The 23,587-nt window shown below is 23.6% G+C and overlaps 2 protein-coding genes across 4 annotated transcripts; both read left to right on the forward strand.

Moving 5' to 3' along the window:
- The first annotated feature begins 4,133 nt into the window (after positions 1-4,133).
- Positions 4,134-9,103, forward strand: LOC552495 (ATP-binding cassette sub-family D member 3). The gene is made up of 12 exons (XM_624869.5): positions 4,134-4,416; positions 4,501-4,543; positions 4,611-4,798; positions 4,881-4,950; positions 5,100-5,197; positions 5,364-5,544; positions 5,613-5,825; positions 5,981-6,050; positions 6,138-6,613; positions 6,968-7,267; positions 7,362-7,523; positions 7,593-9,103. Exons 1-12 carry the CDS (start codon positions 4,301-4,303, stop codon positions 7,668-7,670), a joined length of 1,995 nt encoding a protein of 664 aa, XP_624872.2. The 5' UTR covers positions 4,134-4,300; the 3' UTR covers positions 7,671-9,103.
- A 23-nt stretch (positions 9,104-9,126) lies between these two features.
- Positions 9,127-20,339, forward strand: LOC409273 (midnolin-A). Of its 3 annotated transcripts, none has more exons than XM_006563804.3 (5): positions 9,127-9,710; positions 12,830-12,917; positions 16,608-17,660; positions 18,070-18,409; positions 18,495-20,339. In XM_006563804.3, the coding sequence occupies exons 1-5, from the start codon at positions 9,238-9,240 to the stop codon at positions 18,746-18,748; spliced, it is 2,208 nt and encodes a 735-aa protein (XP_006563867.2). In that variant the 5' UTR covers positions 9,127-9,237; the 3' UTR covers positions 18,749-20,339. The 3 variants fall into 3 exon arrangements, with proteins under 3 accessions (XP_006563867.2, XP_006563868.2, XP_006563869.2); XM_006563805.3 differs by having other exon boundaries at positions 16,608-17,630; XM_006563806.2 differs by lacking the exon at positions 9,127-9,710 and adding an exon at positions 10,118-10,408.
- The last annotated feature ends 3,248 nt before the right edge of the window (positions 20,340-23,587 follow it).

The following is a 23,587-nucleotide window of genomic DNA, read 5'->3' on the forward strand; positions in this document are numbered from 1 at the left end:
AATTATGAAATTTTTTTTATAAAAATGATTGCATTATATACTGTTATATAAGATATCAATGTTTTAATTAAGATTAAAGCTATAAAACAAAAAAAGAATATTTTATTATTTTATAAAATAATATGCTATTTAATTTCTGTTCTATTGAATATAATAGAAAAATATAATTCGAAGATTTATAACTATATAATTATTAAAAGAAAAAAAAAGATAAAAAGAAAAATAAATGAAATATTAACTTAAAAATTTTAAAAACTTTATTCAAGAGCAAAGTTGTAAATATTGCATCTAATATTATTTTAAATATTCTTTATATTTTTGATATATGAAAATAATATATGATCATATTTGATGATTATATTTGAATCTAATTTTATTGTAAATATTGCATGTAATATTATTTTAAATATTTTTCATATTTTTGATATATGAAAATAATTTATGATTATAATTGAATCTACTAAAAATTAATTGAAAGATTGAAAATCATTAAAGAGATAGAGAAAATTTTAATATATTGCATCTCGATTAGTACTTATCATTTGTACGCGCGCGCACATACACGCACATTCACACTTAATTTCATATATACATATTAATATTCTATCAAAACATAAAAAGGAAAAAGGAATGAGTGAGTCGTTCTATTGTACGGAATCACACCGAGTGGAAGCATTTTATGAGTTACATATATCTATATATAACAGCATATCATCCAATCAATGAATGAATTTGATGATGATGATGATGATAGTAATGACAATGACGATGACAATGATGATAGTGATAGTGGGGATAGTAATGATGATGACGATGACAATGACGATGACGACAACGATAATGATGATAATGATGATGATGATGATGATGATGATGACAATGATGGTGGTGGTGGTGGTGGTTATGGTAATGGTGATGATGATGATGGTGGTAGTGGTGGTGGTGATGGTGATGGTGATAGTGATGATGATGATGATGATGATGATGATGATGATGATGATGATGATGATTATGATGATTATGATTATGATGATTATGATTGATGATTATGATTGATGATGATGATTATGATGATGATTATGATTATGATGATGATGATAATGATGATGATGATGATGATGATGATAGTGATGATGGTGGTGGTAATGGTATTGATGTTGAAATAATGATTATATGATGGTAGTGATAAGGATGTTGATGATGAATAATGATGATGAAATTGAGGATGAATATAATAATGATGATAAGGATGATGATGATGATAATAACTGGAAAGTAGACAAGAGAAACTTCAAAACAGGTGATTACGAATTGAAATTTACTATTTATTTATTATAGAATTTTTATTCAAATTTATTTTATTTCATTTTCTACAAATATATTCCTATATTTCTTCCTATATTTTTTAATTTCTTTTATTTTTTTTATATATGAATAGTTATGTGTAAATTAATTATTTTAATCATTTGTTAATTCTTTACATATTTAATGTTTAATGACTTAACCAATTAACAAATATTAAAAATATTAGTATAGTTGGTAAATTTTATCGATATTCTTGACTTCTTATGGTATATGTTTTTATCCTTAATTTATAGATTAAGAAAAATGAATAATATAAAGAATTTGATATAATTTAATTATAGATTTTATGAATCACTTATATAAAATGATAGTGTTAAGTTATTAAAAATTTTATTTTCACATTTTATTTATAAATATTTTTATAATTTTTCATCTTACAAATGTGTAGTAATTATTACACATTTATTTTTTTTAATAGTTCAGATGAATAAATTGTTGCCAACCAATTTATATGGACTGACATTATTTATATGATACATCAGAATGATAAAAAATACAAGGAAAAATATATCAATGCAAATTAAATACAATCAAAACAAAAATATGGAATATTACTACAAAATTTAAACACAGCCATAAAGAAGATAAATACGATACAACTACTAGTAAGCTAATTCTTTATTTTAATATGATATATGATGTAAAAATAAATTAATTTTCTTAATCTTTTATTTATAGATGTTATACATCATTAAATTCAATTGATTCTTTATCCGGTCAAAAATGTAATTTATCTATCAAGATAAAAAAAAATTACATAATATATAATGTATTGGTAATTATCAATAGTTTTGTTTGAAAAATAAAAAGATATCAAACTTTATTTGCAGTGCCAACTTATTTATTTTATTTGCAGATCATATTTATGATACATAAAATATACGAATCTATACAAAAGCTAACAAGCTGAATCAAAGGTTGAAATTGTCATATTTAAAAATAATGTTTGTATGAAATATTTTTAAATAAAATATATTATTATTTAAATATAAGATTAACTTACTATATACCCTAATCATATTTTAATATTTAAATTTTTTTAATTTATTTAAGGAAAGTATAGTTGATTGATTGATTATTGATTATTTATCAAAAAAAATGGGCAGATTCCAATTTGTTCAAAATTTTATCATTTATATGGATATTTTTTTTATATTGGATCGATATAAAAAAGAAAGATATAAAATATAAAAAAAAATAATATATTGAAATAAAGATGAGTTTAAAAAATTTATAAAAAATATACATGAGTTTCATAATACTTACTGGAAATAAGTATTTTTGCAACTGTATTTGCATATATGTTAATTTATTTTGAATTAAAATATCATTATACTGTAAACGAATCATTAATATATTAAAATATATTTTAATAGTTTTATGTGACAAAATATGCTGTATCATTTTACTTACATTTACAAATATTTAAATACAATGTAGTAAGGATGGTAATTGATAATTATGACTATTATAAAAATAAACATATGAAATAAAAAAAAAATAAAAAAAAGAATATATGTTAAAATTCAAATTATTATACAAAGTTATTTATAAAATTTTAAATATATTTTTTTCTCAATTTTTCTCTTGGATAATAATGATAAGTATTCTTTGATATAATTTGATATAGATTATAGATTATAGATATGTTATAGATTAATTTTAAATATAAATTATATCTATATATATAAAAAAATAATAAAAATTAAAACAAAATAAAATAAAAAATAATTATATATTTATTTAATTATTTATATGAAGTAAATAATTATAAATAAAATTATTAAGTAAATAATTATAAATAATTTGGAGAAAATAATGAGAAAATATTTATAATGAAATCGCTAAAATATGTAACTTTTGTCTTCTAAGTAATTTAATGAATAAAATTCAAAAATATCTTATATTTAAGAATATAATTAATTCAAAAGCTATATTTATATAAACATTATAGGTTATGTTGATGTTATGATTCATAAATTATTTTAGATCTAACCTAACTAAAATCTGACTTATCGAAACTAAAATATAAATTAAATATAATTTATAATTTAAACCAAACTTTAATTTAGATATAATCTAAGCAAAATCCAAATATATCTAAATTTAATTATAATCAAGAATTAATAATATATTATGAATATAGTATAATAGAATTTATTTTGTTCTTCTCTTAAATGATCATTCATGTGTATTCATTTATTATTTGTAATTATGATTTGTTTGAATAAGATTAAATCAATATAGTGCAAAATAGATCATGTATTTTAATTAATAAATGTATAACATTTGAATTAAATTTTAAAATTCATATATTTTATTTTAATTTTTAATTTATTCGAATATTATTGGAAAATATAAAATAAATCACAGGTTTTTGATTTTCCAAAATGAAGTTTAATATTTAATAAAATAATAAATTATTTTTATAAAATTATTAATTTAGATGATAACTAATGATAATTAATGGCGAAAATATAATTCTAAATAATGTGAGACATATTATTAAATTTTCTATGACATTAAAAATTAAAATTATTTTAATCCAATTAAATTATCCATCTATTGATTTTTTATTATTTATTATTAAATACAAATATATATCCTTTTCAGAATATATTTTCTTTAATCAGAAATTCATGAATATAAAACTGTATAATAGAAAAAGACCTTAATAATTTTCTATTAATGATAGATGTGAATACAGAAAAAATTAATAGTTGTTAATTATTATATATATAAAAATATTAATATAAAAAAAATGGTGAAATTGACGAATAATAATGATGGAATGACAAACGAAACTAACTTATCGATATGGCTGATTCATCGGGTGACCACCCCACTACAAGCTTTATGTTTAAACTGAACGTAGAAGTGTCGAGACCGTCGTAAAAGACGGTGAATTTTTAGTCGATCCTTTATAGCGGAAAGAATGGCGCTAACTCTTAGTAAATTTATGACTAAACGCACAGTGACTAGTGTTTGTGTATTATCTACATTAATATGGATATTAAAAAAAAGAAACCGGAAACAGGTTGCAAAATATAGGTAAATTTTTTGTACACACATATATATATATATATATATGTAATTACTTATCGTGTAATATTAAATATTTACTTCATTTTATAGAAATATTTGGCCTGTCGAAGATATACAATATATTATTAAAGAGGTGAGGAAAAATGATTTCTTATAATTGTATATTTTGAATGTTAAATATCTACAAATAATCTTTCCAGGAAAAACCAAAAGAACCTAAAGCTCATGTAAATGCAAGATTTTTTCGACAATTATATCAATTGCTTAAAATTGGTATACCCTCAATAATATCCTCTGAATTTGCCTTTGTTCTCCTTATCGCAGGTACACTTATTACAAAATCTTTTTGTGATCTCTGGATGATAAATATGAGCACTTTAATTGAATCGTATGTAATTTATTTCAATCTTTGTTTGATCTTGATAAAATTACAAAACTTAAAATTTAGCAAGTTTTATTTTGTATTATAGATCAATTCTTAAAATGGATAAATCTTTATTTAAAAGACGTCTACTTAAATTCTTAGCTGTATTACCAATGGTAAGTAAATAAATTTAATGAAAAAAAAATTAGAAGTTGCTTTCAGAGGCTGCTAATGAAATCTTTTCATTCAGGCTGCCAAGCAGCTTTATTTTCTTACCAATTGGAAGAAATTATTGATATAATCTTCCATGATTATATTTATTTAGATATCTATTGTGAACAACGTACTGAAATATAGTATATATGAAATGAAGCTAAGGTTACGCACAAATATCACACGAAGTTTATTGGATCAATATCTTAAGTAAGTTTACTTTTTTTTTATCAATTTAGTAATAATAAATAGTACAATAAAATTTTTAGATATTTATAGATTTTAAAAAATAATATAACAAATATAAATAATAATATATAAATTATTAATGAGCTTTCATTTATAAAAAAATAAAAAATATTTATTATTGTTACAGTGGTTTTATTTATTACAAAATGAATAATTTAGATAACCGTATAGCAAATCCAGATCAACTTTTAACTACTGATGTTGATAAATTTTGTGAAAGCTGCACAGATCTGTATAGTAATCTTACTAAACCTTTGTTAGATATTATCATTTATGTTTATAGGCTCACATCTACTCTTGGTAGTGAAGTATGTATAATATAAATATTATAAATATAAATGTAATATATTTATAATAATATGTGTGGATTTTACAGACCCCAATAATTATGCTTTCATATCTTATTTTTGCTGGTATGATAATAACTCATTTGCGTAAACCTATCGGTCAAATGACAGTAAAAGAACAATGTTTAGAGGGTGAATATCGTCATATTAATTCAAGAATAATCACTAATTCTGAGGAAATAGCATTTTATCAAGGAAATAACCGTGAAAAGTTAATTTTATTAACTAGTTTTCATAAACTTGTAAGTTATAGAAAATATACATCAAATGTTATATTAAAATTTTATCATTATAATTAATATACTTATAAAACTCAAGCTAACTTTTTATTTCAATCAATATTGAAATTATAAATATTAATAATATAATGCAAAAAAAAAATATTTTTTTCTTTTAGATAACACATCTTCGCAAATATTTAGAATTCAGAACTTTCATAGGAATAATTGATAATTTTGTTGGTAAATGTAAGATCACTTATATATATTATATTGTAATTATTTATTTATAGTGATTATATTTAATATAATCTTAATTTGATACTTTTATTTTAGATATGGGAACTGTAATTGGTTTCTATGCAGTCAGCTTACCTTTCTTTATAGAAAATCATCCTATTCTCTCAGGAACTCCTAATCATCGATTTAAGAATTATTATACATATGGTCGTATGTTAGTAAAATTGGCAGAAGCTATTGGTAGATTAGTTTTAGCTGGAAGAGAAATGACGCGATTGGCAGGATTTACTGCAAGAGTTAATGAGATAAAGATCGTTCTTAATGATCTAAAAACAGGAAAATATAAAAGAACAATGGTTTCTGATTTCAAAAATGAACCGATTGGAACTCCAGGTATAGGAAAAATAATAAACAAAGACAATATCATAAAATTCGACCATGTACCTCTGATAACACCTAATGGAGATATTCTTATCAAAGAACTATCATTTGAAGTTAAATCAGGAATGAATGTGTTAGTTTGTGGTCCAAATGGTTGTGGAAAAAGTTCATTATTTAGAATTCTTGGAGAAGTAAGTTTTGTGATATTTTTAATCAAAATTAGATAAATTTTATTCGAATTATAATTATTCAATTTAGATTGTATTTGATCTCAAGAAAATATCAGAAATATATTATGATAAAATGATAAATTAAAAAATAGAAATATTTCATATTTATTCGACATATTTATTTGTAAATTTATACAAATGAATCTTTAAACAAATACAAAAATTATTCATTTTATTTATTAAAAAATCGAAAATTTTATTCAAATAAAAACTCAATTCAAATAATGCTCAATTTTTTTTCAATGATAATTTAATTATTATTTTACGCTTTGTCAAATGTCATGTGTTAAATTATGAAAAATTAAATTAAAACAGTTATGGCCAGTTTGGAATGGAACAATTATCAAACCTCCTCGAGGAAAATTATTCTACATTCCTCAGCGTCCTTATATGACTTTGGGTACATTAAGAGATCAAATAATTTATCCTCATACAAAGACGGAAATGATACGGCGCGGACAAATGACTGATATTGATTTGAAGAAATTATTAGATCTCGTTCAATTGGGCCATCTATTAGAAAGAGAAAATCTTAAAAATAGCGAAGGACAAGGTTGGGATGTTGTAGCTGATTGGATGGATGTTTTATCTGGTGGTGAAAAACAACGTATAGCTGTACATAATGTTTTTTTATTTATTATGAGAATGAAAAGATTTTTTGTTATTGATTGCAAAAATTTATAATACTAATTAAATATGATTTTTTTAGATGGCTCGGCTTTTTTATCATAAACCACAATTTGCAATTTTAGATGAATGTACAAGTGCTGTTAGTGTTGATGTCGAGGATTCAATGTACTTGTACTGCAAACAAACTAATATTACATTATTCACAGTATCACATCGACGGTCTCTTTGGAAACATCATGAGGTTTGCAAAAAATTTTTTATTTAAAAATTATTTAATAAATATTTAATTTATATTAATATTTATTTTTAGTATTATTTGCGAATGGATGGAAGAGGTAATTATGAATTTAAGACTATCGAAACGGATACAAAAGAATTTGGATCGTGAATTTCCATGTTCCTTGCATTTAATAATACTTTAATAATGTAAGGAATTGTCAATTTATATTCGATTAATTTCGAATAATTTAAATGTAAATTTGCAGTGTATAGCATATATATATATTGTATGTATTGTATCTTTCTTTGATTAGAATTTAGATTTATGAATATTCATACTGTATATTTTTATATATCATATTTTTACATACTATATATTTTTTATATCGTTATTTTTTTATTAAAAATAATAAGAAATAACCAAAAAATATTAGTATACACTGCAATTTAGGCCTTAATGTAATTAATTTAAAAAAAATTAATATGTGATTTAAATGTTATTGTACATTTGTTCTCCCAATATTATTGAAAAAAGGAAGAAAAACTTGTGGGAACATAATTTTCCGAATGTAAATTTAAACTATTATAAAAATAACATATTTTTGATACAATTTTTCAAAGTTACATCATATAAAATGTTAAATTGTATCATATATGCATTAAAAATATCTAATTAATTAATATATTTGAATGTATGTATAATATAATAATTTGAATATAATTTAAATCATTTTTTATTTTAATAGTCAATAATAAAATTATGATTTGTTATGTGTTGATCACATTAAAAAAATTGCCAGAATTTATATCAAATTGCTGGACGATAAGAATGTGAAATAAAGCTCAGTGATATAAAATCTTATTATATTACTTATTATCAACTTTTTTATCTAAAAATTGTACATATTAAAAGAAATTCTTTAATAAAATTCTCAATATTTATTAATAATATTATTTTCATAAATTATATTGGAGGAAAAAATTATTTAATAAAGTTAATTATAATTAAAATACGAAAGAATATTTGAACCTGTTTAAATTTCCCGCTCTTTCAAAATTCTGCCTGAGTTGACATTGCCATATTGGTTGACCGTTGATCTGTTGGGGAAGCTAGTCGGAAATTGTTAGCAAACGTTAGGCTTTTAATTGTTTAATTGATACTAACTTCTCATAAAGTTTGTCCAGTTAAAATTTTGTTTTTAGTGTGTGAAAAGATAAAACAAAGCATATTTGTAATCAATAAAAAAAAAAATTATGTATTTATATAGTAGTGAGAAAAAATAGTGTCAGTGAGCTAAAATAATTTAAAAGAAAATTATTTTTGAATATATTCCTAGAATTAATCACATACAGTCATATTCATGTTCAAGAATCTCATCAATCTTTTTTTCATCTAATCCATTTCCATCTTTTCGTCTTTGTCTTTCCCTTTCTTTCTTTACGTTTCTTCACTTATCTGACTGTCTGATCGTTTCTCTTTCCTCGTCTCTCTTTGCCATTGTGTTTCGCTGAATCGTTCTTCGTGGCGTTTGCGTTCCCGAAGACACTGTGGCCAGACCTCGCGGCACTGCGATTGTGCGACGTGAACGAGTGTGTGTCGAACAGCTAGGACGCCGGGAGTACAGGTGCAGGTGCGGGTGCGTGTATAGTATAGTACGGGACGCGAAGACGTGGGTCTGAACGAAATAGGTGTGCGAAGTTGGCGACACGGTTCCATTGGTGTCGATAGTTGCAGAATGGACGGTAATACGGATCCACCGTCGGACGTGACAGCAATGGATAGTGAGAATAATGAAAGATCAAAGACTCAACAAAATTCTAATGATATGACTAATACTGCATCATCCGGGACGACTACCTCTAGTGCCACATATTCTACGACGCAATCCGATCAACCAACAGAATATTGCAGTCAACGCTCAATAAGAGCTGGCTCAGTTTCTCCACTCCCTACAAATTCCTCCTCGTTGTCTTCTTCGTCGTCATCATTATCGTCCTCCTCCTCCACATCGCCACTGCAGCCGGGGTGTGGCTGCGTTGCTGCCACTGTCCTCGAACCTGACGAAATTACTATCAGCATCACGCCGACCACTGGTGGACAATTTGACCTTACAGTCGATCGCACTGATACTGTTGAGAACCTTAAGAAGATCATCTCAAAGAGGCTGAAGGTCGCAAAGGAACGTATTTGTTTACTACATCGTGAAAGGTTGGTATATTGAATATATATATATATATATATATATATATATATATATATGCACAAATAAATACGTAATATATATATATATATACATATACATATATATATACATATATATGCATATATATACATATTATTATCGTGTTAATCATTATTTGTCATAACAATATCTTTGAATGTTTTTTAATTTCTGATTGTAATGAGATAAAAAAGGTGGAAGCATTTGAGTCATGTGCTTTTAAATTATCAATAATCAAAGGATCTATATGAATTTTTTACAAATTAATTTTCAAGAAAAAATATATAGACGTACTTACATAATTTTCCTTGTTAAAAAGAAGAGTGTGTGGAAAAAAAAGAAATGGTAAGTGAGTGTATGCACGTACAATATCAGTGTGTTGTATATGGTGTAGCTGAAAAGATGCGAGAGGAAGAACGAAAACAGCATCGACACGATGAGAAAGAGAGAGTGGGCATGATATTCGTAGGCGTCGTGGGGGCCGCTGCACGAACTGATCCTCTGTGCAAGCACGCGAGAGAAACATGGAGAGGAAGGCTGGCATACCATAAACTCGAAGTAGGAGAAGGTGGAGGTGGTGTAGGTAGAATATCTCGAGAATCGCGTCTTGTAAAGTGGAACGGTGACAGTCTTCTGTAAAGAGAGATAGAAGAAGAAAGAAAAACTATTGGATGGAAACAACAAGGCTGGTTATTCCCATATTCAAGACCATCGGAATTTTTTTTCTTTTTTTATTATTCTTTATTTATTTGGTTTACATATCTTTATTTTAATAAACATTCAATTATTTCACTAGCTATAATTTTTAAAATAGTGACATGAAAGGACAATGATAATATTTTGTTATTTTGCAATAATTTGTTATAAATAATTTTTAAAATTTTTATTTTAATTTTACAAATATAGATTTTAAAATTTTTTGAAATTTTCAAATTATTATTTTAATGTAATTATAATATTTTAATGTAATTAACGCTTTTAATGAAAATCATATCTTCTAAAATTATATCGAAGAGAAACGAATATCCATTATTATTTACTTGTTCATTTTGTCTATCAGTTCACTTTTGGTAACATTCATGGTTTTTTGTTATTATATATTTAATGCATTATTCGAATCTTCTCTGTGTAAATATGACACGTGCATATATGGGAATTCATTCATTATTTTGTTTCTATTTTATATTATGACTCCTCAAGCGCATGCGTATCATATTAATTGCAGAATATATTAATGATTATAATTTATATATATTACTATTGTTTTATGTATATGTTATATATTTTTTATCGGTTTTAATATTTTTATTTAATTAATATATTTTTTTTTTTGGCATTTTATATTATACAAATATTATATGTTATATAAATTATATATTATATATATTATATAAATTGTTCCTAATATACTTTATAATCTATATTAAAGATAATATTCTTTTCAAAATTAAAAAATATTGTCATTCATGTATAAATTAATTTTGATTAATTATTTATAAGTTGATTTTTGAAATTAAAAAGAATATATTTTCTAATCAATTGCATTCTAATCAATTAGATCAACATAAAAAGATAACTGTACCTTTTGTGCCACTATTAAATACTTATTTGTCATCGAGAAATATTTTATATTTGTTACTTATTCTTATTGTACATATAAGGAATATTTTCATCCAATTAATTTTATCATTAAAGATAATTCATTTAAAAATCTTTTTTCATTACAGCAAAATAAAAAGGTAAAATAAAATACGTTTACAATTCTATAATTAAAAAGGATTATAAAGTATAATTATATGAATCAAAAATTATATACGGTTCCCTTCTATGACCTTAAAGTCATCAAGAAAAAAACATTATTTATCATATTACCGATAAGAATGTTCCCATATTATCTTTATATATTTATATTTTCTCAGATATAGTTTACTTTTAGGTATTTTTGGCATGTTTTTTTTATCATTATAATATCGATTATAATATCTGGCCAAAAATATATAATTTAATTTTTTTTAAATTATGCTATATGTACATGTTGCATTTTCCATCATTGTAATTATTTTATTTGCAATTGTATGCGAAATGGAATCGTATAATTTTTTATCTAAATAAATAGTTTCTATATTTTATTAATTCATTCGATAACCAAAAAACGTATTAAATCGTAAAATTAATTATATTTATTATCATTTTAGATATATAGTATTTAATATTTTAATTATTTTTTAATATAAAAATTTATTTTATACATGTTTAATTTTCATAAAGCCATACGTTTTGAATTGATTCGGAAATAAGAATAATATTTTGTGAACGATGATTTTGTAATAATTAAAAAGATCAAAAATTTAATTGCACAGAATATTCGTAAAAAACGTTAAATTTATTAGAATCCATGTGAGTGGTGCCAGGATCACAAAAATCCGTCGCGATTTCATATTTAATGCTCAATTAATAGAATCTGCCTTTCCGTTTTCATAATAATGATAATTTATTAACATTTAATAATTTTTTTAATAAAGATATTTTACAAATTTATAGAATATATATTGTACAGAATTGAAGTTAATTATACAAATGTTAATGAAGAAATGGATATTTTTCACAATAATTTCAGAAACTGGTTTTATATACATATATTTTTCAATAACACGCTTCATAATGATAATAAAAAACTTTTCTTGGAAACATATTGTATAATTTATGCTAATAACACTTAAATTTTGAAAATAATAATGTTATAATTTATAAAACTATATATAACTGTATTAGAGTTTTTAAGAATTGTTATACTTAATTATCTTTATTTATTCATGAATTTTATGTATAATATTAAAAATAGATAAAATATTTCTATATTGATAATTAATATCTTATAATTTATGAATTATAAAATATAATTTGAATGATTAGATTTAGAATTAAGTTAAAAGAGATTTTATAAAATTGTATCATGTGATAAGAGATAATATGTCATTGTATTAAAATTATTCACAATAATTAAAAAATATATTATAGAATAACGTACTTAATTTAAAATTCCACAATTTTTGTGATAATTTTATCAATATGAAACTTGAATAATAATTTCAAATTTATATTTTAGACAATTGCGCGAGGGAACACTTGAGGAAAATCGTTTGCAAGATGGCAGTCGACTCACATTGCTTCCAAGTGTAGAAACTGGCCTATTAGTAAGTTAATGTTCATGTTCTGATAATTAAAATTTAAAAATTTTTTTGTCGAAATCTCAACAGAAAAGTTTTTATGATTTAAATAAACGCAATTAACTTCGTTCGTCGTATCATTGGGTCACTTGGTTTCTCGGTCAATGTATCATCAGCACTTTATATTCCAGTACTATTGCGTCATATTTTTCTTTGCTGATCTCATATTATCCTTTACATGTATTACGACTTAAAGATATTTCATTATACGCAAAGTTTTTTTAATCCTTTTGATACAGTGTATATTATAATTCATATTAAGAATATATTATATATATAAAATTTGTACAGGATGGCTCTTACAAAATTTTTTCTGTATTAGGAAGGTTAAATTCTTAGAAAAGTTTAAATTATATATAAAGTAAGTCAAGATTTCTATCGAATGCAGTTTAATTTTATCATCTATATTATATATATATATATATATATATATGTACTAAAATAGATGAATGAAATTCTATGCCACATTTGAAAAGTTAATCTAATTTTCTTAAATTAATCTTAAATTCTTTATCCATTTATAAATCTTAAATAATTTTTTATTTATTTTGCATTTTCATTTTTCTATATCTAATACTCTATCAATTCAAATGAAAAATAAAGCTTTTTAATGATTTTTTAATTGATATTTTCATTTCCAGAACAAAATCAAAAGAATCTAGCTAACAATCTCTGCTAGGTTATTCCATTTGAATCGATAAAAGAGAAGCTAGACTATGCATATATCGACTGCACGTGCATACACAAAGAAATAATCTCTAGGTGCTAGCAACAGCGCCGACACTACGGGTCCTTATCGCGACCGAGACTCGTTCGCATGGCTGTCAAGGGGACCGCCCGCTCGAGTCTCGGTCACCCGCAGTCAATTTTAAAGTGTGCCCATGTGTAGCGTGTGTAAATGTGTGTAGCTATGCTGTGTGGATCAGGATAACTACTAACGCTTAACGTTGCCTATACATACTTGCTATTCTTTCGTGGTTACGATAAAGCAGGGCAAAACTAATGTCGATTTTGTTCATAGTTGGCCAGCCTGATCGATTTTCTCCTGATTAAAAATATTTCTTCAGATTGATATATACTTTTTATCTAATTTTTTATCTATAGTTTTACTTTTATAATAAAAATAAGATTCTTTATATATTAATTTTCTTTAATAATATAGAAGAATATATTTTTATATAGTTATGCTGTAAAAACATTAATAGTTCATTCATAAGCAAATGCTAACGGTTCTTGACTTTCACTTGAGAAAAAAAACTACTAAATATTGAGGTTCTCGATCTTGGAAATTAAAAATTTTATGTCTTATATTCAAATAATTTATATTTGTGTTTTAGTTTTAGTTTTAGAAAAACAATAATCTGAAAATGCACATGAATATCGTTTTTTTTGGTTTGAAAAATAAAAGATGAAATTGATCATAAATGTATGAATATTAAAATGTAAAATGTTATTCTGTAAAACAAAAACTTTATTAAATAGATTGAAGATTTGATAGACAATTCTGGTAATGTTTAATTGAAAAAAAAGTTTTATTGATTGATTATAAAAATTCTGTGAAACAATAAAATTTCTTTAATGTTTTCGCAATTTTCAGAATTGTAATTTATTTTCAAAAAAATGTATCTAAAAATAACATTTATAAATAACATAAATAATACTTACATAAATAACATAAATAACAAATTTTGAATTTGAAATATTACTTTTAGTGATTTCATTAGTCATTGCTAAAAATTTTGTTAATAAATAAGGATCGCAATAATTAATCATATTATCAAAAAAATTCGAATTATTTTGACAGATTAAAGAAAATAATATTTTTTTTTTTCTAATAATCAAAGAATTATATAAGATCATCATTTATTTTTTATTTATAAATAGTTTAATTTTAATAAATTTAATAAATAACAAGACATTTTTAATGATCTTAGAAAATGATTTTAGAGATTAAAAAATAAATTCTGCTTTATTAAATTCTAAATATTGTGCAAAAATTCTGAATACATGTTTTGGAGAAACATAAAGTGAGATTTTGATTATATATGTTTCAATATATTATATTAAAAAAAAACGAATTCATATAATTAAGATAAAAATAATCATTTCAATTAGTATAATAAAATTATTAAGTTGATATATATATTTTAATTTGTTCAATAATATATTATTTTTAATATTATTTTATATTACTATTTTTTAGACTTTTAACAAAAGTCTATTTGCATATACATTCAATTGGAAATGTCTGTATATATTAATGCAAATTATTCATATTTTCTTTAACATTTTTGCTATTATTTTCAATTGATATTATAAATTGTAAACATTCCTCGTGTAATTATGCCCTTATTACTATTTGAAGTTCTTTTTTTAAAGCATACTTTACCTTGCTATATTACTTAGCGTGCCCTACCGAGACAGCATGGTGGGGAAGATTTATGGATGGGGGAAAACTCGAATACGACTCGTAAGTTTCCGATTGATAGCAGGTTGTGTCTTAAGCGTGGCGCCACTAGCTTCCTTGACGTTGTTGCAATATTCATGATTTTATGATAACTATAGCAAAGATTCTTTGTTTTATATTAATTGTCATGAAATACATAAGAATCTTTAGATTAATAAATCAATTCTTTACAATTAAAATATAAGATTCAATAATTATTATTTTATTAAAAAAAAGTTGTAAAGAAGTTTTAAAAAATAAAAATGAATATTTTTATAGAAATTAATTGAATATATTATGATTATTAATGAGTGAATTACGGAATTATTAATATACTTTGACCTATTTTATTTAATTATTTTCCAATTAATGGAAATTTGGATAAAAAAAGAAGTATTATGTAATTGAAATGGTATTGAAGGTCCATTCATAGAAACTGAGATTCTCTGTAAACGGAGCACAAGCAAATTGAATTACCAAATATACGATGACCGTCAGTGAAAGGAAGTCCGTTAGGTGTATCGAGGGATGCCTATCTGTGTCGTCTAGGGTCTGAGCCGCGGTTCGCGAGGTTTCCCCTCTTCTGCAGGTCTTCTCGCGTTTCCATCTCTTGTCGTCGTCTTATCGATTCAATTTCATCTTTTATTTGAATAAATATACCGATTCTATAAAAAAAAAAATTATCGAGTTATTATTTAGAGTAACTAAACATATTAGGATCTAATTTAAATATATCAAATTCTATTTGATTTTCCAAAAATTAAGTTTATATAAGAACATATAATGACTTAAAAAAGTCAATATTTTTAAAGAAGTGATATATGTATATATTAAAATTTTGATCTTCCATATAATGTAGTTTTCTTAATTTTTAAATTTGATTTTAAAGTTGATTGATTACATAAATGGAAGAATACAAAAAATGATTTCAGATTCGGATGCAGGACCAAAAAGTTATTCGAATGAAATTTGTTAATTTATACGGCTTCCTTTAGTTCTCTCTGAGGTTGTTGCCTCTTATTCTGTAAAAATATTTAAACGCCGTTTAACAGTAAAGATTTGATCGAATCATTTTTATGAATAGTCTTGCATAATCATTTCTTTTTTATTACAAGAAATAATTTGAATATATTATAATAATAAAAATATATAATATATGAAATTAAAAAAATTAAAAAAAATTAGGCTTTGATTAATATAAATATTTTCAGGCACAACGACCGGAACAAAGTGTGATGCAAGCGCTAGAGAGTTTAAATGATTCTCAAGTGAACGATTTCCTTTCTGGCAAAGCCCCTTTGAATCTTACCATGCGATTGGGGGATCACATGATGTTGATACAATTACAATTATCCACTGTAACTCCGGCCTCACCAACAGCCAATCAGACAACTAATAATACAACCGGATTAACTATCGGTGGAAATAGTTCCAATGGATCTAACTTATCAACCAACCATGTTTCAACTTCTTTGCAAAGTAGACGATCTACTGTCTTGGCTGCACGTTCTACTAATAATACTGCGAAATTACAAAGTGGTACTGCAGCTGCGAGGACATCTTCTTTGATAAGCAGTTTGGCTTCAGCATTACATGCAGCAGCCAGTTGTAGTACCAGTCTCTCGACAGCTACTACTACAACCAATCCAGTTTGTTCGAGTCGCGCTACAACTGTTTCTTCCATTTCGTCGTCGTCCTCGTACTCGCCAATTAGTCCTCCACATTCGTCTCTTTGCGCTAATCAACCACCATCCGCTCGAAATAGTAGCAGCCATGGTTCAATGTCGTCTAATGGAAATTCTAATGCCTGTCAATCTTGCCTTTTATATCACCATCATCATCATCATCATCATAGTCATCATCATCACCATCACCATCATCATCACCATCATCACTCAAGAAATAAACCTATCAGTTTATCCAGTAGCAATCAATCTCTTTCATCCTCTATGGACCATTTGCAACAATCTACCTCTACAGGACACGGATGTATAGAATCAATATCCTATGATATGACCCCGCCGAGAAAAAAACTCTGTCCTGCTCATCATCATGGTCAACAATCTAATGAAGAAGACTCCTCCAGAAGTAATATAGTGGATGGCGACATCAATCCCCAAAGTCCTACTTCTTCATTAACTGAACAAAATTCGAAGGCTGCAACTTTAGACACCAGGGCGCTAGCTGAAGCTTCTCGTAACTTGACGCAGAAACTGAAGCAACTCTCCTCTGAGGTACTCACCTCACGGGTCGACCTCGCAGAGGTATACATTGTTACCGATGCCAGTTCCCCCTGTGTTACCACTATTTCATATATACCTTAGAATGTGTGTTTATTAAGATCCTAAGAGACAGAAATTGTGAAATATTTTTATGATTTTCATAATAGAATTATATTTTAATGATTCATTATAAAAGATATTATAAAAAGAATTTATTAAAGAATCTCTTAGGTTCTTAAATGTATTTTTCTTTTATTTTGTCCTCTCTCTTTGATTGTATGATTTTTTTTATAATTAAATGCATGCAATATAAAATAAAAAAAATATGTAAAATAAATTAATATATATTAATAATATTTAATACATATATATATATTATGAAATTAATATAAACATTTTTTTATAAATTTTATAAATCTTAATATAATCGTATAAAATTTTTTAAACATAGGAAAATGCGAGACGCAGACAAGGTGCAATAATAGAGAGTATGCATCATCATGGGAAAGGTGTATATTCTGGTACATTTAGTGGGACTTTGAATCCAGCTCTTCAGGATAGACATGGACGTCCTAAACGAGATATAAGTACCATTATTCACATTCTTAATGATTTGTTATGTGCTACACCAGCTGCCACTGCAGGTCATTATAGGCATCATCATAGGCATACTAGCAATCGTCAACAGTCATCAACCTCTCCGTCCTCAACTGGACTGACAACTAATGTGAATGGTGCCTCTACATCTATTGTTGGTTGTCACAATTCCTCTAATCCTGGTTATTCTACTGGTATTTAATCTAAAAAATATAGCTTAAACAAATCTAAAATTATATCAGAAAAATAGAATCATAATTTAATTATTTATCATTATAGAAGAATTATCGAAAGAAAATGAAGCAACTAAAGGAAAAATGAGACGTCTACGATTAGTAATGGAACAACGACGTGCTAGAAGAAAAGCTAGAAGACAAGCTGGGGCAGCACCATATACTACACAATGGGCGGCGGTAACACCAGATCCAGATCCAAACCATGATCCAAACACATCAAGTACCACTGCAAATGCAACAGAACCTCAAAACGAGCCAGACTTGCAACCTTGTAGTCCTGAACCAGTTGTAGCTTGAACATGTGATTTAACAAAGAGTAGTAATTATATAATGTAAATCCAATTTTTAACTAGCGCACTGAAGAGCAAATGGACAGATTCTATCGCTTTTCACAACATATATTTGCTTTTTTACATTGAAAAAAATTCATTTTGAATCAACTATGAACCATTAATTTTATTTATATAAAAAAAAAATTAAAAAATTGAAGTTATTTTAATTACATTTAAAAAGATTGGGCATATTATCTTATTCTCAACATATGAAATATTGCAATGAAAATGAAGAAATTCTTGTTGAAAATTGTAAGCTATAATTGTATATATATAATATTCTTTTTTTCCATTTTCAGTATTGTATATGATAGATACATCTCCAATTCAAATATATATTTAAAATATTTGGATTTTGATTAAAAAAATTCAAAAATTGCAAAAATCATAGCAATATTATCTGACAAAACAATGTGCAATGTTATGCATGATAGAGAAATTATCAAATAGAAATTTAATAGAAAAGGAAAATTCTCAAAAATAATTAAACTGCATTAAAGAATTGTTTTGTCTATTACTCAGGACTTGATCATAGCTGACAATAATTATACTCGATGAATGAATCAATGTAGCCAGCACATAATAAAAAAAAAAATTGACGAATGAAAATGGAAAAGAAAAAAAGAGTTTAATATAGAACAATTTTGATAGATTTTGAAGAATCAGAAAGGATTCGTCACTTTGATCATTGATTATCACTTCCTGTCGGTATCGATATATACTCAAGTTCAGTAGACACAAGTAGATAATTTTACTCGTATATTTCCGCGAATTGCAGGAAAGACTGTTACAAAAGCAATTACATATTTGCTCATGATTGAAAACTTCGAAAATTATTATTAGAAAGAAAAAAATTCTTTTTTTTCTTTTTTTCTTTTTTTTTTGTTACAAAAAAATTTTTTTTCTGTAGACTGATTGAACTGTATCATTAACCTCTATAAATAAAGTGCACTTTGTGATCACTAACATATTCATAAACTTTTATCTATCAATAGAAAGATGAAATAAATCATTTTTTCTTTATATATTTATTAAGAAATAAAAAATATCTTTGAATAATGATATTCAATCTTCATGCTTAATGTATTATCGATAAAATCTAACCTGCGATACCGATCAATCAGTTCATATTTTAATAATCTCATTAGTTCTAATGAGTTTAAAATGGGAATAAATTAGATTTTTAACTTGAGATACTGACTTATAATTTTGATTATTTTATTCAAAAATTATAATCATTATAATATTTGACAAGAAAAAAAAAAGAAGAAAGCGGAAATTTGAAGCACGTGAAAAAATGGTCCTATAATTAGAATTAGATAATCCTATCGTATGGCTTCAAAGCCAAAATTCATTTAAGTTTTATTAGGTACTAAATAATATAATATCTGATAGTGTTCTAAGTTACTTAGGAAAAAAAAATATTACTATTATTATATTATTATCATTATTACAGCTGCAGTTTTATAAACTGGCTCAATATTGTAACATATGATTATCGAATTTTATCGAATACCAAAATAAATAAGATTGCTTGCTAAGCTACAAAAAAAAAAGAATGAAGTTCATCTTTAAGTCTTGTTTGAATGTGACATCATCTGTTGTTTGTTATTGTTATTATTGTTTATTGCTTGTGTAAAAAAAAAACTGCTGATGCTGTTTCGTTCTACATTTATTATTAATTATTATTAATTTTTAAATTAAGGCATGTTATTTTGGAAATATTTGTTTCGTTTTAGTTTATAAGAAAAAATATATATATATATATATATATATATATGATTTAAAAAAATATGAAATTGATTAAAGTTATTAATTTTTAAATTGTTTATTTAAGTTACGTTTTGAATTATACAATTGTATAAACTTATTATTGAAACTTAAAGCTATGATTATAATGGATTTTCTTGATAAATTAACATTCTGACGAATAAGTCCGAAATCATCGGATAAATGCAATAGGCGATTACACTGAATACATGTTTTAACAAATTCATTATAATTATAAAAATTCTGAAACAGCTGACAAAACATTAGTTTGTACATGACATTCATAATGAATATCGATGTTTATTTCTTAAAAAGTCCATTTTTGAAATTTTTACGCTTAAATAAAATGAAAAAAAATAAATAAATATATTTGTTTCAAAAATAAGATTCAGAAAATTTCATGCACTATTTAAAGAATTAAAAAACGAACCCAAATCTATAAATAGAATATCGATCCATATATTATATTATATATTAAATAGGATTATAAATTCTTTAATCTCTAAGAATCAAATATTTGTCTATGAATTTTTGCAAAAGGAAATTTGTTTTGTCATGTTAAAAAATATATTTCATTTATTCATAAATTTAAATATTTATATTTTAAAATATAATCTATAACAACTGAAATAATAAGTAGATATTAAGTTTAAACTGAAATTTAAAATGAAATTAAAAAATTATAATTATGAATTTATATTAGTCAAATGTAATAATTAAAATTAAAAATAATAATTAATAATTAATATAAAATTAAAAAGTAAATGTAAAAAAAATTTTTTTGACATCGAACAATTAGCTACTAAATAATAGCGATATCTTCAAAATTAGGTTTATGTAAATTGTGTAATGAATTATTAAATCTTAAAATCAATTAAAAAAGAAAAAATTGATCAAAAGATTTCATCACATTTTAATCCAGTCAGATCTTTAATCTTTAATTTATACTTGTAGTATTTATACTGTGTAGATATAAAAATCAATTCAATTCAATATTTATATTTATATACATTATATACAATAGTTACATTTATTAAATATTATATTATGTAAGATTAAAACTATTAGTTTTGTAAAAATCTGTACATAACAAAATATAAGTGGTAAGTAATGTAATTTATTGTATTTTGGTAAGTATTTTTTCAATAACTTTTGTGTTTTTTTTTATAATTTTACAAATAATATTTTTTTTTAATTAATATATTTTGTTTTTTAATTCCAGACAAATTGTTTTTTATTGAAAAAGAAGTTTTTAAAATATATTAATTTATAAAATTTTTTATTATTTCAATATTATTATTTTATTATATAATAAGAAAGAATACATGATAAATGTTTTTATTATGAATTTTTGACTAAATATTTTGATTATTATTACTAGAACGATTAATATTACTAAGAATATTTTAAATCTTTGAATTTGATGTTTTAAATTATAAGTACAACATTTCTTAAATAATTTTGAAAAATATATGAATTATAAATATAATTTCTCTTTTTTATTTACAATTACAATAAAAAAATACTTAGTTTTATTCAAAAAATATAAAATCTTGACCAGATTAAAATATTTAATAGAAAAATTCATTTTAATTATATTTAATATATATATATTTATTTTTAAAAATCTTGAAAACAAAATATTTAATGTAGTTTAGAATAGATAATTTTTTTTTTCAACAAAAGTTTTAGCATTTTATTAATCTTATTTTATTATTTTATATATATATATATATACTATTTTTTACTATTATTTTTATTACTATTAAAAGATGTAATATATCCGTTAAAACTATATAGAATCGTATACAAGTATTAGAATCGTATTACAAGTCAAATATTAGATTAATAATTGCCTTATCATGAATAGTATATTCAATTTAAAAATATACAAATTATTTATTTATTTAATTATTATTATTATTATTATTTTCATTAATTTAATATAAACAGAAATAATGAACAGAATTATATTCTTTGAAGAGCAAAATAATATTAAATATACGTTTAAAATTTTAATTGCTAAATGAAGAGAATTTTTTTAAAACTGAACAAATTTATCCAAAAAATATAGAAAATATAGTTATAATAATTAAATACTTACTTATTACATATTATTGTACTCTAATATTGTTACATAATATTCTTACAATCGATATTCTTATATATTATATATATTATTATATATATAATATAATATTATATATATATATTATAAAGTTTTAAATAAAAGCGGATTATTAGCTTCAAAATGTTATAATAGAATAATATATAATCGGGGAAATTTAATTTCATAAATATTTATAAATTATTTATATATATATATTATAAAATATGAATAAATATGCATATTAAGTAAATAAATAAATATTGTAATATCCCAATTTTTATAAATAAAATTATTATTGATTTTCATTTCTTGATTAATTTTCTCATCTAAGCTGACAAAAAATTGTCTTTTTGTAATAGATTTCTTCTTTCAAATTCTATAGTTTAAAAAAAAATTATCAATATTAATTTATTATATAATGTTTTTTATGATTTTATTGCAAATTATTAAAATTTGAATATTGAATATATTCTGATAATTTTATGTAGTTGAAAAAACAAAATACAATATATATACATGTAAATGTGTATTCATAAAAATATTAAAAATTCATAAAATAAAAATTGTCATAAAAATTTTTTTGTTTTAATTGTTACTATGCAACAATTTGTTATATAAATAATAATTTAAAACATATCCTATTATCATATAAAAAACTAAAGTTTGTACAATCGATCATTTGCAAGATATATTCTAATGAATTCGTGCGATTTCTAAAAAGAAAAATACATGCAATGTAACAAGTCGTATAAGAATTCATTTATTTAATCATTTTAACGTATTTATCAGAATATTAATCGTTAAAATCTAACTATAACCTAAAACATTATATTACAACGATTATTATTTTAAAAAAAGAAACAAAATTATTGTTATTTTAATGAATCGAATTGTTACATGCAGAATAGTATTAAAAGAAAAGCA

Source organism: Apis mellifera, linkage group LG8 (assembly GCF_003254395.2).
Source record: "Apis mellifera strain DH4 linkage group LG8, Amel_HAv3.1, whole genome shotgun sequence".
NCBI lineage: Eukaryota > Metazoa > Arthropoda > Insecta > Hymenoptera > Apidae > Apis > Apis mellifera.

What these genes read in the sequence shown, in the direction of transcription:
- LOC552495 (XM_624869.5), top strand. Translation starts at nt 4,301, where the DNA reads ATGGCGCTAACTCTTAGTAAATTTATGACTAAACGCACAGTGACTAGT. An exon ending in ATGAGCACTTTAATTGAATC is followed by an intron (nt 4,799 to 4,880) that starts GTATGTAATTTA and finishes TTTGTATTATAG; the next exon opens with ATCAATTCTTAAAATGGATA. An exon ending in GTGAAAAACAACGTATAGCT is followed by an intron (nt 7,268 to 7,361) that starts GTACATAATGTT and finishes TGATTTTTTTAG; the next exon opens with ATGGCTCGGCTTTTTTATCA.
- LOC409273 (XM_006563804.3), top strand. Translation starts at nt 9,238, where the DNA reads ATGGACGGTAATACGGATCCACCGTCGGACGTGACAGCAATGGATAGT. An exon ending in TGTTTACTACATCGTGAAAG is followed by an intron (nt 9,711 to 12,829) that starts GTTGGTATATTG and finishes TTTATATTTTAG; the next exon opens with ACAATTGCGCGAGGGAACAC. An exon ending in CACGGGTCGACCTCGCAGAG is followed by an intron (nt 17,661 to 18,069) that starts GTATACATTGTT and finishes TTTTAAACATAG; the next exon opens with GAAAATGCGAGACGCAGACA.